Source organism: Candoia aspera, chromosome 2 (assembly GCF_035149785.1).
Source record: "Candoia aspera isolate rCanAsp1 chromosome 2, rCanAsp1.hap2, whole genome shotgun sequence".
Taxonomy (NCBI): Eukaryota; Metazoa; Chordata; class Lepidosauria; order Squamata; family Boidae; genus Candoia; species Candoia aspera.
In genome coordinates, this window is record NC_086154.1 from 194056581 (window position 1) to 194074686 (window position 18106).

General features: G+C 36.2%; 1 protein-coding gene across 1 annotated transcript in view; it reads right to left on the reverse strand.

Annotated features, from left to right (window-relative positions):
* The window catches only part of SMARCA2 (SWI/SNF related, matrix associated, actin dependent regulator of chromatin, subfamily a, member 2), a 119812-nt gene that overhangs the window by 43643 nt on the left and 58063 nt on the right, over positions 1-18106 (reverse strand). The window contains exons 16-25 of the mRNA XM_063295095.1: positions 15924-16087; positions 12269-12335; positions 11454-11564; positions 8857-9099; positions 8408-8521; positions 7170-7277; positions 6359-6445; positions 4868-4914; positions 2882-3048; positions 298-461 (exon numbers count right to left, since the gene is read on the reverse strand). Of these exons, the coding sequence (XP_063151165.1) occupies positions 298-461; positions 2882-3048; positions 4868-4914; positions 6359-6445; positions 7170-7277; positions 8408-8521; positions 8857-9099; positions 11454-11564; positions 12269-12335; positions 15924-16087 (1272 nt within the window). The remainder of the gene's footprint in view (positions 1-297; positions 462-2881; positions 3049-4867; positions 4915-6358; positions 6446-7169; positions 7278-8407; positions 8522-8856; positions 9100-11453; positions 11565-12268; positions 12336-15923; positions 16088-18106) is intronic.

The following is an 18106-nucleotide window of genomic DNA, read 5'->3' on the forward strand; positions in this document are numbered from 1 at the left end:
GAGGAGGAAAGCCATCACTGAGAAGGCTTGACTATGGAGCCCCTACAAATGGCATATCCTAAGTGGTAGGAACCACAGCAAACTTTCTTCCCCAACCAACAGCCAAATTAATAGTGGTTGGGGGGAAAAAGACCCAAAGGGGATGAATCCAGAAAAACTTAATTTAGTGGGAAATGTTTTAGCATCTTTGATGAATTCTAACACTTCACTGTTCACAAAAGGCTACATATATGGACTAGCTTTGTTTTATTACTAAAGATTTAAAACAACACAGAAGAACAATCAACAGTAAATTACCTGGTGAGGATTCCAGTCACTGTCAAAAATTATAACCGTATCAGCTGCCTGAAGGTTCAAACCCAGACCTCCTGCTCTTGTGCTCAGCAGAAAAATGAAGTATTGGGAATTGGGCTCATTGAATTTCTTCAGCAGAGCTGCTCGATCTTCTGACTTCGTTGTTCCTAAAAAAATCAGTGTAAATAAAAAAGAATTCAGGAGTTGCTACCTTGTGAATATCTGTTCACTATCCAGACTTCCTGAGCTTTAGAATAACATCTGCAATACTGATCCCAAAATTTAGTTATCCTGCTCTTGAAATACAGAATTTGGAGGTGAGAGTATCTGTTTCTTGAATGTACTAACCAATATTTAATTCTCTTCTCATGCTTTGCTTGGATAAAGCTTCAGGAGCAACTTTTAAAGTTTGTTGGTATTTTAATTGAAGAATTACAGACCATTGTTCTGGGTGAAGAAGCTGACTCAACTGCATTTGTTAACCAATTACTTGAAGATAAAATCAATGAAGTTCATTTCTAAGCCACCATATTTGAGACCCAGTGTGGGGCAGTGGTTAAAATGTTGGTCAAGGAGTGAGAAGAGCCAGGTTCCAGCCTACCGTCAGCCTTAAAAGCTTATTGGGGGCCTTTGGGCCAATCACTTTCTCAGTGCAACTTACTTTACAGAGAGTTGTTTAGAGGAAGAGGAGGAGGGAGCACTATGGCTGTTGCCCTGAGCTCATTAATGGAAAATGAATCAAATTAAAAGCATTTGATATTGTTGATCCTTTATTTATGTATTGTTTACTGATACACCAGCTGCCACAAACAGGTTCTCAAAAGTGGCTTGCTTATTTATTTATTTATTTCCTTGCTTACAACCATTTGTATGTCACCTATACTTACAGCTTGGGAAACAACATTAAAAGTGGCTCACACATTTTTATGGTTGTTCTCACAGTGAGCAGGGGCAGGTTTCTCATACAGATGTTCCACTCCTAAGAAAGTGGAAGATCTATTTGAAGTGAATCCAAATGATTTTAAGTAAATCTCATTGTCTACACAGGTTCTGATTGTCTTGAAGAGTAACCACATTGCAGGAGCAGCTGTTTCCCTCCCCCACAAGTGTCTACAGTCAGGAGTGGCTCAGATGGGTCAGATAATGTCAGGCTAGGAGGGGAAGGTTGCTTCTGCAGTTCACGTCTTTCCTCAGACAGCTGACCTGATGGAATCCTCCTACTCAGCAACAGATGTAGATGCCCCCACTACCACTACTGATGTCAATGGCAGTTTGTCTAACTCCCTTTTAGGGAAGAGTTAATTTCTATTTTTCTAATAGTTTTGTTTTGCTAAATCAAAACTATTATATATATATAAATTGTTCTTCGGAGGAAAATGAAGCAAGCACATCACTTTCAGTCAGTGACCAGGTAGAGAGTGTTTAATTGAACAATATTTTATCTTTATACATATTCATAACCAAAAAAACCTATTTTGCCATGGAAGATATGTAGACATGTGCTGCAGTTTGTGCAATTAATTTTAAACCAACATTTTAATTAGTCTCTCCCCCCAAACCTTTATTTAGTTAAAAATATCGCCTCCTAGGATGGAAGTAAATGTTAATCAATGAAGAATCTGAACTGGATCAGAAGTATCAAGGATAGTTTAACTTGACAATACAACAGTCTTTTAGAGAACTGGATAATCAATCAATAATATTTATTTGGTCAAACAGGATAAACAAACATAAAAAACTTCATCAGGGTCCTAGATTTCTGCCAGATGATTATTGTTTTGAAAGATTGCCTTAAAATAATGAAAGGCTGAAAGGAACATGATGTTTGAAGCTGTGATTTCAATACAGGTAGTCCTCGCTTAACAATCATTTGTTTAGCGACAGTTTGGACTTACAACAGTGCTGAAAAAAACGACTTACAACCGGTCCTCACACTTATGACCATCACAGTGTCACCACAGTCACGTGATTATGATTTGGGCACTTGGCAACCGGTTCACGTTTATCACCATCGCAGCATCCTGTGGTCATGTGATCGCCATTTTTGGCCTTCCCAGTTCGCTTCTGGCAAGCGAAATCAATGGGGAACCGCATGATTCGCTTAACTACCATGTGGTTCGCTTAATGCCCGTGGTGATTTGATTAATGACTGCTGCAAAAAAATTGGGTCAGATTTGCTTAATGACCACTTTGCTTAGCAACTGAAATTCTGGTCCCAATTGTGGTTGTTAAGCAAGAACTACCTGTACTGATTATAATATCCTTGTGAAGTTGCTCATATCATTTCTAGAAGCTAACAAGCTGAAACAGTATCTCAGAAGCTGAAAGTATGATCTGTCTTACCCTAATAGTATGGTACCAGTAGATAAAGCAGCAGCACCCCATGTTTTCAACCAGTGAATGATAATGGCAATAAGTAGTGAGAGTCTAGTATTTCAGAGATGGCTTTCCCAGCCAAAATTTAGAGCCTTGATTACAATAATACATAACAGAACCCAGTTCATTACTGCAAATTATTAATTCATTTATGAGATTTATTCCTGTTGTAATCCTTAAATGAACTCTTAGGTTTCATCATGGACATTACCATCAAGTCGCAAGTAAGCAAAGTTTCGAAAAGCGAAGTAATCTTCCATAATGGTCATAAGTGATGTCATTTGACAGAAAAGAAGCACACGATGATTAGTGGCTCGCAACTTTGGTAGAATTCGATCAAGTAGCTCAAACTTCCCTGAGGCCCGATAAAGCTCAGCTCTGTGAAGACAAAAAAAAAAAAAAAAGACTCAAGAATAGCTATTATTTGTGCAGATCTCTATTAATACTCACTAAATTATTTTCCAAAATTAAACCCAAAATCCAGAAAAAGAAAAGAGTTCAAACCAAGCAGACTAAATACAGGAAGGGAGGGAGGAAGGGAGGGAGGGAGGGAGGGAGGGAGGAACAAGTTCTAGAAGGAAGGATACCTTCTGTTTGAAAAGATTTTAATATATAGTTTTTATTAAAGAAAATTTTAACAAAGTAAAAACCACAAGAGAAAAAAAGGAATAAAGAAAAATAATGAATACTGAGAAAAGAAAATAGAAAAAGAAAGAAGAAAGAAGAAAAGGAAAAGATTATAAAGAAGTGGCTTCTGATCCTCTTGACAGTGGTTATAAATACATATATATTTTACCCTTTCTCTCTCAGATTACATCATAATTTCCTTCTTTCCATAAGCTACCCTTTCAAATCTTCAAACTCATAAATCACAAGTTCATTCGTTTGGAAAGGCCTTTTTCACCTAATTTAGTCTCTGGCTTCTAACAGAGGAGAACTTCAGTATTTCAGTATTGAAATACTTCAGTATTCAGTACAAACTCAGGGAATGGAAATTTCTACTTCATATGCTGATCACAGGTCTACTAAGTGTTCAAACTATATTTCTGGTAGTTTGGTTTTTTTTGAGGATGTATTTAACTCTCTATTTTCACACTTTACAAACAATATGCTATTTATTATTTTTCTAAAATTTGTAGACATAAAAAGGCCGTTTTCTTTGTACAGTTTGAGTGTGATCTGTCAAATTTACTTAAGTTTATGCTCTGCAATTAATCTCACTTTACTGAAGTTGATGTGTTTCTGAGTAAACATATCCATAATTAACTGAAGGACCACCTCTCCTGCTATGAACCTGCATAGGTCAGCAGGAGAAACCCTTCTGAAAACGCTTCATAGCTAGAAGTGCTATCTGGCATGTGGGAGAGGGCCTTTTCCTGTGTGACTCTAGACTATGGAATCTACTCCCCAGGATGCAAGTTTGCCTCCACCCCACTTTCTCATTATTTAGGAAAAAGATAAAAATCCATCTTTTTCATCCAGCTTTGAATTGTGAGTTGAATAGTATTTTGATTTTAATGATATTGATTTTAAGTTTCTCTTGATTTTAATTGTATTATTTTATTCTTAAGTTTTATAATTTGTATTGTTAATTGCTCTAAGTAGCTTTGAATGTTCATAGTCAGAAACTTAGGATATCAGTCAGTCAATGACTTAAAGTCTCCCTTACTTGAATGGAAAATTTTAAGGCGTACACCTCCACTGGAATTATAATGACTGTCTTCACTCACGGCCATGCAAAATTGGAGATTTGCTTCCCCTTAACTAACAGATCACCAAATATCTCCAGAAGACATACTTTGTTGCTACTGCTATTGCTCCTAGATGTTTAATTGACTCAGAGCTTTAATTAATTATTTGTTTTCCCTTAAGCTGATTTGCATTTTATGTGCATTTGTCTTGTAACATTACTGTTTCTAATATGTATGCTTCTTTTTGGTTCAGGTATTTTGGTCTCTGATTATAAAATCAGTAAAATAGCCAATAACCCTGGGATTTACTTTGCAATCTTAACAATACACAGTTTTTTTCCTCAATATAATATTAATTAGGTGCTCTAGAACTGCTTTACCTGCCTTGATCATGTCTTATTCTAATTTTTTATACCAGAATATTTTCTGAATGGTTTTGTTTTAATCTGAAATAATCCCACCTGTTAATGAATTGTCACTAAATAAGTACAAAGAAAAAAAATTACCCATTGATGACACCATTTGAATAGCCCAAATGTTCAGCAAAGGATTCCTGCAAAATGATAAAGTGAATTATTTAGCTCTTCCAGATCAAAAGATCTCTAACAGGGCTTGCAATTCTATCAGAAGTGCTTTGCAGTGCATAGGAGCATGTACAAAACATCTCTCTCGGAATAACTGAAACAGCCACATCTTTTTCCAGGCCTCCACTTTGCTTTCCTGAGAAAAAAACATGGACAGTGAACCAAAGTGAAGTACGCGTTCACACAGGGACAATGGGGATCAACTTGCAAAACAGCCACATGAGTCTGCAAAAACACCCAGCTTCTGAAATGAGTTGAAAATAGTACTTGTGCTTACTTCCCACACTGCAAAGTACCATTTGAATGTTCTGCATAGCCCTAATAACTAAAACTAATCACTTAAAAGGCATAAATTCAGCTTCACAGTTCCAATGCTATTTAAAGCAATGGATTTCAGAAGTTATACTTCTCTTAAAAGTACACATGCATACTTATGTTACATGAATTAACTGGCAAGCTACATGCAATTATTAAAATGCTGGAATAAATAAATAATGGGCCAATAAAAAGCTTATTTTGCAACTAATCATTTCCTTAATAATGTATGAACAATTTTACAACATACCCATAAGTGTATGCTTCATAGAAAATAATGAGTCATAAATGGAAGTGCATTTTCTTTACTATTTATTTATGCATTTATTTATAATTATTTATTTATAACCTCTATTCCTACGGCTGCCCATTTGTACACAACTAATGATTGCACTAATACAACTTTAAGCTATAATTGCTGGGCTATCTTTGATTGCTGCAAATGAACATGTGGGGACATGCAGCTTGTTCATTTCTGCTCCTTTTTGGTTAGTAAGAAAAGTAACCCCTAAATGGCAAGTTATGTATGATATTTGAACTTTGATGTCTAATTTCTTACTCCCAAAAGTCAGGGTTCAAAGTTGGGAATAAATCAAAGTATATTGAATTACACATCCTAGTTTTCAGGGAAGCAAGAAGGAAACCAGAAATCTGAGTTCAAACAACACAACCCCACGTGCAATTTCTAGTTCATTATATCCCTTTATGCAAAGCAGGAACAAATGCAACCTGCAGCTCACTGACAGTAAGTTAGGATAAGCCAGCAATTCTTGCTTAGTGGGACTTGCAAGCACAACAAAATTATTTTCATATTCATGAGGTAAAAGAAGGTGTAAAATATTTTATGTCACTCAGGATGGCAAAATTCCCTTGATTGTATGAAAGGGTCAATAATTTGATTATAGGGAGGAAATTTAATTAGGCATCCTCAGAAACAAACTTCCTGTTGTCAAGTAATTGTTCAGAAATTCCAACGTTTAGTTGATCCATACTGAAACTGTTTTGAGAAGATCTCACTGAAAGAGTAGGGAAATTTGCTTTAAATGAGAATAACAGCTGTGTGAGTCCATCTAGAACGAAATTATAAAATTAATTTACCTCAATATGCTGGAACATATAAGGGTGATTGCATATTTTCCTCAGCTGCATGATGGTATTCATAAGAGTTTTAGCTCCACCTTTTCCCTGAGGAAGTAACACAAAGATAGTTATGAATTAGTAAAATCTGAAAAGACACTGTTCACATGATATATGGCATATTTCACATATTACCATATTCACAGAACAAGCACAGTATATGCCAATATATCTTCTAGAGCTCTGCAATCCTTTGAAAGAGGTGCTTTGTAACCAAGAAGTACAGAACTCTCTGATTTAGTAATAGAATAGAGTAACTCCATGACATTCCCAAATTGATTAATTTTACACATCCCTATTTGTGACAGCAGCAGCCAGTACAAAGGACCTTTCTGTGAATCTTTAAAGCAGCTGCGTCTTTTTCCAGAGTCCCATGGCTGTTTTGAAAGCTGCTCCTGGCTGTTTCCACGAGAAACAAATTACATTGTAAAACATATTTTTCAGAGGATTTACCCAGGCTTAATATTTTTCCCCAAATTCTAAAGTACCTTTTGTAACTAGTCTTCTATTTGTGTTAATTCACAGTGCTGGCTGCCCTAAGTTTAAGTTTCTAAAGCACTCCAGATTTCCTTTTTCTTTTTTAATCCACCACCTGTTTGCAACAATCTAGGTCTCATATATAATGAATTCTACCTTTTTAGTAATCCTTGATTTTTCCCTAGTTATACTTGAGAAAGCTCAAACCATTTATTTGTTAGAATTACTTTTTGCATAGGGAAGTTTTATTCTAGAAAAGACGAGATGTCTTTCTTAGTGCCAGGAGTCTTCTCACCTTCTTGTCTTTTTCAGAGCCATCAGTAAGGAGGATTCCCTTGGCTTGCATGTGACGATACAGAATCTTCTGCAGTGCTGCCATATCACACTTTATCACATATTCAACCTTGTACAAAAACATACAATAAATACTAAATAATACAGCTTTTTCAAAACTTTTTAATAAATTGAAAAATGTATTAAAATGTCCACACTAATATTAAAAAAAAATCATCTTTACCTGTAAGGATTTACAAAGCTACCTAATCAATGTTATAAATAAGAATGTTAGCAAAGCTAGATTATGCTGGTTCTAAACACCTGACTTCAGAAAAAAATAATACAGAAGAGGTTAATTCTCTAGTTATGTCACAGACATGTTGCCTGACCTATCCCAATTGTCTTATTTTTAACTATTCCAAAAGGTTAATTACTGATATCTTATTAAAAATGTGTATTACTTTCTGTATATTCAATGGAAGGGAAGTTGATGATATGTAAATACTTGGGAAGATTATTAATCCTTGAGAATATTATAATCAGAAGTACTATGCTATACTCACATATTACACTATGCTATACTGGATCTCAGCTAAAAGGACAGCAAATAAAGCTTGCTGGAAAATGTATAATGATACTCTAAGGACAGATATGCAAAGAATTTAAAATTATGACATGGTAATTGAACCATCAGAGAACCCAACAAGATTTACAGGTAGTCTTTGGTTAACAACAGTAATTGGGACCAGGAACTCCGTCATTGACAGTCGTAAAGCGATTCCCACATAGTCATTAGGCCCGACGTTACACTGACTTCACTTGTCAGAAGCAGTGAAAGAAGCAAATGATGATCATGTGACTGCAGAATGCTGTGACTGTCATAATTGCAAGCCTGTTGCCAAATGCCCAAATTGTAATTGCGTGACCATGGGGATGCTGCGACTGCCATAACTTCGAAGACTGGCCATAAGTCTCCTCATTCTGCACCGTCTTAAATTCAAATGGTCGCTGAGCAAATGGCTCTTAACTGAGGATTACCTGTATTGTTCTTAAATGGGCGGATCTAGCTCTGAATTATTTCCTTATTTTACATTACTGATATTCTGATGGTTAGGTAAAGCAAGATTTAGAACCAGGTTCAATCCTTCTGAAGTTTCAGGCAAAGTTGAATCAGTCCTGACAGAAGCATTTTGCAGCATATGGAACCTGGATTTATAACTACAGGTAATTATTCAACAAAGCTTCTTCTTCACAAACCTTTTCTGGTAGCTGAGATTCAACCTCTTTCTTCAACCTTCTTAACAAGAAAGGTCGCAGAACTTTATGGAGACGCCGAATAATCAGAATAGTTTCCTCCTCGTTTAAATCCACCTAAATGGAAAGAATGAAAATAGAAAATGGAAAAAAGAAAAAAAAGAAAAGCACTTTAAAAATAACAGTTAAATATTACATTATTTTTCAGTGCTAACAAACTTATATTATTTAAGTCTTGTTATATACTGATACATATACATATCCTACATATCCACTGTTATATATTAATACATATACTACATATACATTGATACTAATCCAATTTAGTAGATTAAGACTGTGTTAATTAGAAAGTTCACTGTATGAATATGCTATATCTGTTGCTATAAAATAGATTGTCCATTTAATGTAACTGGTGTTATTATAGCATTTTTAAATAAATAGCCCAGTACCCTTTCTCCAGTCATGGCAAAAGGAGCATTGAACCACTGTTCAAAAGTGCTGCAACTCTTGAAAATTGTTGGGAGGAGGAAATTAAGGAGAGCCCAAAGTTCAGGTAATTTGTTCTGCAATGGAGTTCCAGTCAAGAGAATCCTTCTTGGTGCGACATAATGAGTATTTAGCACCTGAGTCAGCTTACAATGATGGTTCTTCATTCGGTGACCTTCATCTACAATCATATATTTCCACCGAATCTATGGAAATACAAAAATAATTGTAGGAAACTATATTGAGGTTCTAAACTATTTTTTTTAAAAAAGAAAATCATTACGATTAAATACAACTGAAGCCTTCAAAACTCATACTTAATTTCAAAACACTGCAATAATTTGCATATTGTTTGTATAATATTATAAAACAGCTACTAAAATTGGAATGCATCAAGTATACCTCATAATGTCCACTCTCAAAAGGCGTATTGGATTAATATAATTCTGTATCATGGCTAATAGTCAATAAAATTTAGACTGATTAGTTTGATTTTATTTATTTATTTATTTGTTGATTTCTAGGCCATCCAACTCCAACTCTGAGCAGCTTCACAAAGTTAAAAGAACAATTCCATAAACATGACCAACATCCATAAAATATCAAATCAAGGGAACAAAAGAATCATTTTGCATATCCTACAGCTCATAGGGGCCTATCCATCCATCTTAACCCAAGGCCTGAGGGAAACACCAGGTTCTTTTTAAAGAATGCTGCCATGTGGGAGCCATACAAATCTCCAGGGGGCAGGGGGGATGCTGTTCCAAAGGTGCAGTAACAGAGGAACTATGGATCAAACTAGATGACTTTGCTTGATTGGTTGGACCTGAAGCAAGCCAACTCTGTTGGAGTGCATAATATGAGTGGATGCTATGGGAAACAGGCAGTTAGTCTAAATAGCTGGTAATATCTTGAGCAGAGGGGGAACAAGGGAGAAAAGAGAACTCAAAAGTATTCTATCTTCTGTTTAGAACCCCTAATTAGGGTTAGAAAAACGATTCTGACCATACACATTTAATTTCAGGCAACCTTGTTAGCCTCACAGACACATCTGGAACTCTCAAGTGTCAGGGCTGCCACTTCAAAATGGATGCCATGGGAATAAAATGGTTACTATATGGGCATCAACATCTACAAAATGGGTATGATATTTTTCATTAAAATGCATTCAAGAATTGGTTTCCTTATTGCAAATCCCTCTCCTTGTATCTTTAGATTTAAAAATTAATATATTTTCTCAATTAGATTTGGAAAGTGGAACTGGAAGTAAATTGTGGTGGTTGTATGAACCAACTTGTTTGGGGCCAGCTGCCATAAGTGAATGGGAGATGGCATCATGGAACTCCAAGCAGTGGTATAGAGGAAGGAGTCAGTCACTGTAATTTGTGCCAGTGTATTAATATTGCCATACGGCTGGTAATTTCTGGTTGACTAGCTCCTGATTTGGGAACATCTTATTGATGGACATTGCCAAATACTATTTACCTGCTCCTGAAATATTTGGTTGCTGAACCTTCAAGCCTGTGACTGCTTTTTTACTTGTGCCTTGACTATCGGTTCCAACAAAATCCATGAGGTCAACGATCTACTACAATCCTGGGCAAAGTGCACGCCTTTCCCTCATCTGTGCTGACAACCTCTTCTCCCTCCACAGTAAATTCAATTGACTTGAACTGGGAGGGAAAACCTTTCTTGCTGAAAAAGATTTGAGAGGATGGGTAGCCTCTCAATTTTCTCCCAATGCAAACGAATGAAGAGGGGAAAGTGCAAAGAGCAGAGTATTTTGTGGGGTGCTTTGATACAGTCCATTTTGCAAAGTGCCAGTCCTAGCTCTCTTTAATTCTGGGTCCCAGAAAGAAAGAAAAAAGTTTGAAATTTTTTGAAGCTTACTATAGCAAGCACCTCTCATTAAAAAAATGTACATGCTCTGAAATGTAACAAATGGAATTGGAGAGATAAATCACAGTGGAATCCATTATTTAAATACCTTTACTTTACTGAAATAATAGTTTCCAAAGAAGGACTCTCATGTTTTAGAGTCTATTCAAGAGATTTTCACTTACTGTGCCTTAATGCATAAACGAAAATGAACAGTACAAGTTTCAATCTGGTCTCTATTATCTTTCCACATCTGGAAAATGATAACAAAGCCTGATTCTTTTTTTTCACTGTATTCATCTCTGCTCAGAAACAAAAGAACTGGAGAAGAGCTGCAGATAAAAATGGAATAGCAGGGTTCCAAGATAAATGTGATTCAGCAGAAGGATGTAGAGATGGCTATTCTGCTTGACAGAGAGCAACTGTGTGGAATTTATGGGATCCACGGGTAGCAAAATCTTTTCCCTCACCGGCAATCCTGAAAGTACTCAGCAGGAAAAGAGACCATGAATGGGTTGGAAGAAAGGCTAAGCAATTCAGCCAAAGAAAAACACAGAACTAACTTTTAAAGACAGTAGTAATTATGGACCCTTCACATTTGGTATAATTCTTGCTAATTGGGAGTGAAGGAAGCAAAGGAAAGAAAGCTTGTCACCAAGAAGAGTCCAAAATATAATAGTACCTTAGCAAGAATGTGTTTGTCCTTTATTATGTATTCATATGTAGTCAAAAGAACATTAAATTTCCCACTACGTAGCTGAGGTACAAGTGATCGGCGCATAGCAGGTGTACCCTAAAAAAAAGGAAAAGAAAAATTTTATCTAGGTATTATTCACTAAAATAAGGATATCTGTGAGATGGATAGAAAAGTGCAGCAGAATGTGCTTAATATATTATTATTTTTTCCAATCCATTCAAAGAGGAAGCCAAATTCAAAAAGAAACAATAGTGGATTGGATCTTTACAAATGTATTCAATATGTCTGGGGCAAGGAGGAAAAACTATCCAAACTAACTCCCTCCTTTCTTTAGTTGATAGAACCCTCCAATGAATCAAAGGTCTTTCCATCAGCAAGTGATACCCCCTTAATAAATGGCAACTGGAAAACCATTGCTCAGTCTTATGCTGCAGTCAATCTCATGCCTGTCTCTTCAGCCTGTTTTATAACAGCAACTGTAACTAAAGTACTCCAGTGTGAACTAATTCACTATGAGTAAATTGCCATGCTATAATCTGTTATCTAAATTATTTACATTAAAAAACTAGGCAGGAATAACTAATGTATTGTAATTATGATCCCTATTACTTGGAGCAGGGCATATTGTAATATGAGTATTAGCAGTTTTCTGATGTATATCAATATCTGAAAGTACTTGTGATATACTACAAATCAGCAGACTTCTATAGCACAGCAACAAGCTACAACTGAATATAATTGCTCACTGAACCTGAAGTTGTATGTATCCATCTTTATACTCATACATAAAATATCCAAACCTTGTAAGAAATTTTCACAACAGAAGGGGCCCATTTGTCAAATTCGTATGTCCAGTTGGATAATGTCCTATATAAAAGATTAAGAATGCAAAGTATATTAAAACTGCATCAAATGTAAAATTCTGCAATCTGATTTTTAATCTTCAAGAGGCAAGATCTTTAGCAAAATGAAACCTGTAAACTGTGTTGTACCTCATCACTGTAATAGTGGATTCCTTTTCCATCATGTCAAAAGTCAATTCACTTTATTACGGTTGTCAACTAGTACAACAGAGTGCTCAGTGAATATATATAAATCTATCTTAATAGATAATAAACAAAATAAAATTTAAGACAAAGTTAAAATACATTTACAAAACAACCCAGCTAACATCTATGAGTGAGGTCCAGGGTGCAGTTTATATTTAAATTATAAAATAGACGCTAAAACTGTATCAGTATAATAAGATCTAAAATTACAAAGAAGTGATATCTAAAATTTAAATGAATTACAGTTACATAAAATGCATTTGGCTAGTGGAAAATTGGCCCATCAGAGTCCAGCAGATCTTCCGTGCTGCTGCATAAAACCTAGTAAGAAAAGGCAGTTTGTCTATGAGCAGCATCTGGGCATAGGCTGAGTCTAAGCGACCAGGATATCTACAATTCAGAGGTAGGATGAATCTGGTTTGGATGTCTCCAATAAAAGGGGCAATGAAGAAGAACATGTTCTGTAGTTTCCACTTCTCCGGAATCACAGGGGCAAAACCTTTCAGCCAATGGTACTTTTTTATATTTACCATCCAATACTGCAGACGGAGTACATGACACTGGCCGAGAAAGAAAGCTCTCCGATCACTGGATGTTTCTAGTTGTGTAAGGTAGCTGGCAGCAGTGACAATATATCTGTTGTGTACTGGTGACAGGAAGGCTTAGGCCTTCCCTAGATCTGCTTGCTGCTCTGTATCCTTTATCCGTTGCTTCAGAGTTTGTTTCGCCTGATCATATTTCATCTTAAGAACCGAGGAGGGAGAGTAGCCTAAATTTAAAAGTTTAGATTCAACAGCCTTCATCCATGTGGACTGAAAATTGTCCTGGAGAATTAATGGTGCTAGGCCTTGAGGATAAAAGTTAAGCTTTAACCAAAGGCTTATAGAAGCTAGACATACTCTTGACTCAACTTTAATCATACATGTCTCCATTTGTAAATGTATGTGGGAGACACAATGAGGTATCTGGAGAGCTGCTCTGATGAATTTAGATTGTACTCTCTCCAAGGATGTGAAACAAGAAGCTGGGGGGCCAACCAAAGTCCCATAAAGGAGTCGGGCTAGAGGCTTTGCACAAAAGAGCTTAAGTGCAGCTGGAACATAGTACCCTCCCTTGAAGCGGAAAAATTTGAGGATGGCTTTGGCAGATCTTTGTCCAGTAGCAGCAGCATATTCATGTTAGGCTCTTCTCGAGCCAGTGGCATGCATGACTACTCCTAAATACTTAAAACAAGTCACTTGTTTTATTCTATGGCTATTAATGCTCCATGAATGGAGCTTCAGCCTTTTGGTGAATTCCAAATCTTGGTTTTTTGATAGTTTATTCCCAAATGATCATTGTTGCAGTATTGGACAAGAGTTCTCAGAGCATTTCTAAGGCCTATTGATGTTCTGGAAAGAGCTACAACATCATCTGCATAAAATGTTGCCTGGGTTTCAGATCAGAACTTGATATTTATGTGTGTGCATAAACTTGTCTAGTCTGAATCCACAAACTGATTTTAGTGTTTTGCTAAAGAAAGGTGGATTTTATTAATTTCAGCCTTACTTTTAAGGGCCTGTTCACAAAACTGAAAGCAGCAATGAAATAACATATGTACTTGTAATGTATTTTTACACTTAGATCCTTGCTTCCCAGCTCTCTTTAAAAGGCAGAAACCCCCAGAGACTTCTGGTGAGGACATGGTGAGACAGACGTCCCTGAAGGAGTGGGGATGACATTATGGTGGAGATTGGTGGCTGGAGGGTAGATCCTGTCCTGGCTGGCAAAATCTCTCCAGAGAAAGGAGAGATCGTGAGATCACCCACATGTACTGTGGACAGCTGCTCCTCGCAAGTAGACTGCAGGAACCAGTTTTTGCAGTCAGCTGGGGAGTTGAGCATCTGGGAATCAAGGGATTCCAACTATGCTCTCAGTTGTAATGTAACCTATATGGACATAAAGCTCGGCCAATCCTCATTTCTTTTTTTTTAATAATAATTTTATTAAAGTTTACAGTTACAAAGATAAAAAACTAATACAAATGAAAAAGTATGAAAGAATAAAAAAGAGGGGGATAGCAAGTGCAGAAAAGAAAATATAAAGAAAAATAGAAGGGAAATAAGGATATAATAAAGAAAAAGAAAAGAAACACATAAATAAATGACTTCCCCTTCATCTCAATAAGTACAATTTCAGTAACTCATCACCTTCTCTAAGAATACAACAAAATATCTCTTTTTCCCATATCTCATCTCTTATCTATAAACAAATTCTTAAAGCCTCATCATTCAGTCCTAGTCAGCAAAAGTCCCTTAAGGGTCACCAGAAAACAACATATACTGTATATTTTAAGCTTAATCAAGTAAACCAACTCTACTTGTTTTACTTTACTTTTCTTTTTACTCTTTTTTTTTTTAGTTTGTATTAGGTTTTATCTTTTCAATTGTAACATTTAATAAAATTATTGCAAAGAAAAAGGCAGAAACGCCAACTCGCACATACTGAAAATGTATACATTAGTCCTATGCAGGCTTTTACCAACATATAAGTGAAGCAAAGTGGATGAATTGGGGGTCTGAGAACATATATGAACACCATCATCAGTATTCCTATGTGCATGGATGTGTCAAAAGATCAGTACATATTTAGTGGAAAGATCGAAGAGGATTCTGACAAATGCAGAAATTTGGAAATGTATTAGGGCACACTCTGTAGGTTAAAAAAAAATAGAGCCAGGCCTGGGGATGAAAAAACTTTAACTTTAAAGTAGCATAGCTGACTTTAATTAAAATCACTGGCCTTAATAAGAATCTTTTCAAAGTTAACTACATGAGAAGATAAAAGAGCAAAATGGAATTTCTTTAAAATCCAATTTTATCTAAATATTGGATTAACTGCAAAGATGACTGATTAGTTAATGAAGAAAAACAATAATCACCACAATCACCACATGAGTAGCACTGCAATTCCAGAATTCTCAGTCAGCATGAGGTAACTGGGAATTTGTAGAGTTGTAGTGCCAGCACATCCAAAAATTGTGGCTGCTGGGACCAAAAATATTTTAACCGATCCCAAGAAGAATCTGAGAATTCTCAAGAATATTTTGGAATCTGAAAGGAAATACTATGCAGGCAGTATCAGTAAGAAATACATTTTCTGTCTTGTGAATCACAATAGGGGCAAGCTAGGGTAACTAAAAGTTGCAATAAATTTCAACAGCTATGAGCCAGCCGGTTTCCAGTGTCACAGAATCCGTATGAGAAGAAGGGAAGGCAATCGAAGACTAAATCCATAACATGAAGGCACCCTACTACTAATATGTGCTTTATCCAATCATTAAGGGTAAAGAAAATAAGTACATGTTGTTAATGAACCAATCTTCATAGCACAGAAAAATACCATTAGGAAGAATTAATCTACTTACGAGAGGGGTACAATGATGAGATAGGGGCCATTGAGCCTTTTGTGCTCCATCAGGTAAGTGATGAGTGCAATCGTCTGTATGGTCTTTCCTAGCCCCATTTCGTCAGCTAAAATTCCATTCAAATTGTTATTATACAAGGAAACCATCCATTCCAGGCCCTGGATCTGAAATACAGTATAATTGCCTCAGTTATCCATACAGTAATATTTTTATTTTAACATCTCTGCTTTGGTGTTGAGTGCTTCGGTACTGACTGCAAGCAGCACAGTGAGAAAGAAACATTAAAAATTTCCCATACGAGAATAACTGCTGCGATATATCCCAAGCCTTAGTATTCCTTTGCTCTGAGAAACCATTTGTGTTTTAGGCAGAGTGTTAAAGATTAATACTGCTCATATTGTGACACAGTTCAAGCTCTTAATAATCAATACATGCTTCAAATTTATATTTTCAAGGTGCTATTGATCTACTTGATAGCATTTAGTGCAGTACAGAACTGTTCCTAATTTCCAACTCGCACATTACAATGAAACTGTCCTGAATATTATTCGAAAATAAATTATAAATGACAGCATTGATTCAATATTGCTATATTACAATAAAAACTCAATTTAACATTTTTTAAGTGGTAGGAGAGGTCAGAAAAACACTGAAGCTAAATACAGTGGATCAAAAATTAACGATTAGTCCAATACAAAGTCAGACTTCAGAACATATTCTCTCCCTCACTTCCTCTTCCCTTCACTAGTTTGATCTTCCGTTCATGTATCCCAGGGGAGTCAAACAACGTTCAAGTCAAGAGCTTCACTTGGCATTTGAATAGTGTGCTAGAAGCTGCACTCCAAAAAGTAAATAGTCCAGAAAATAACAATCACAATAATAGAATGAGATGACAACAAAAACTAGATTTGATTTCTTGTCTATTTGATTCATTTAAATTTAATGAAAATTAAGTGAAATGCTGTACATGTGATCACACCTCATGCATTTCATAATTTTTCTCATCCATCTGATTAAAGAATGCCATTTTTGGAAGGGCTCTGAGAGTCCCATCAAGGTTTCTAAGGCTGCTTGTGAGCCTGGGGATTCAGGTTCTGCACCTTTCACATATCCTGTCAGTCTGTTCTATTGCTTAGTTCAGATTATACTGCACATCGCAATCTTTTTTTGGACTAGAAAGCTTGCACACATGTTCCTCCATATTCTGGTTGCTAATGTGTTCCTGATCAACGTTTTCAGTAACTGCTGCTCACAAAGCCAGAGTCTGAAGGCTTGTGCTAACCTTAACATATTATCTGAAATCACAGCAAAATATAGTTGGGGGCAAATTAGCAATCAAGGCAGATTACATTCACCAGTGTGGGGAATAAAGAGAATGCCACCATGCAATTGTATAGCATGTTGCCGGTTCAATCCCTGGAAATTTCAGACAGCAGCTGACATTCAGTCTTGACATTCAGTCTTGACAATATCAGTCTAAATGGAGCACTGACTTTACTTTGTAAAGCAGCTTTTTATGTTCTGATATTTCAATTATGATAGACAAAGCAACTCAAATGACAACCCATATCAATACTAATCACTGACTTTATTAACAACTGCTTCAATAGTAATAGGTGAAAACAAATTTAAAAATAATGTGATTAACTAAACAATGATTATCACTGATGCCAATGTTTGTTTACATTTCATTTTTGAAACCCACACAATCCAGAGACTTTGTGTGATATACAACAGAGTAAAAATACACAAGAAGAAAGACACTGTGGAAAAGTGTTGTTTTAGCAGCTCTTTGCCAGGAGGGAAGAGCTGCTCAAACCTCTGAAGGCAAGATGTCCAAATTACAGTGGTTGCCTCAGAGAAAGCCTGCTGCCTGGTCTGTGTCCTGCACACCTTACATAAAGTGAGAACTCTAAACAGTCCTTCCCACAAAGTTCTTGATGGACAGATTCAACCTGGGCAAGGCGGTGCCTGATGGAACTTAGTACCATGTCATATAGGACTTTATATATCTTTGCTACCCTTTTGAATTGGGCCCAGAAGCCTACTGATACAACAGTGCAGTGACTTCAGTAATGGTGTTACTCTACCATGGCAGGATTGTCCCATCAACACTCTAACCATTTGGACCAGCTGTCAAAACCAAAAAGAGCTGGGGAAGGATATTCACTCAGGCATGGAAA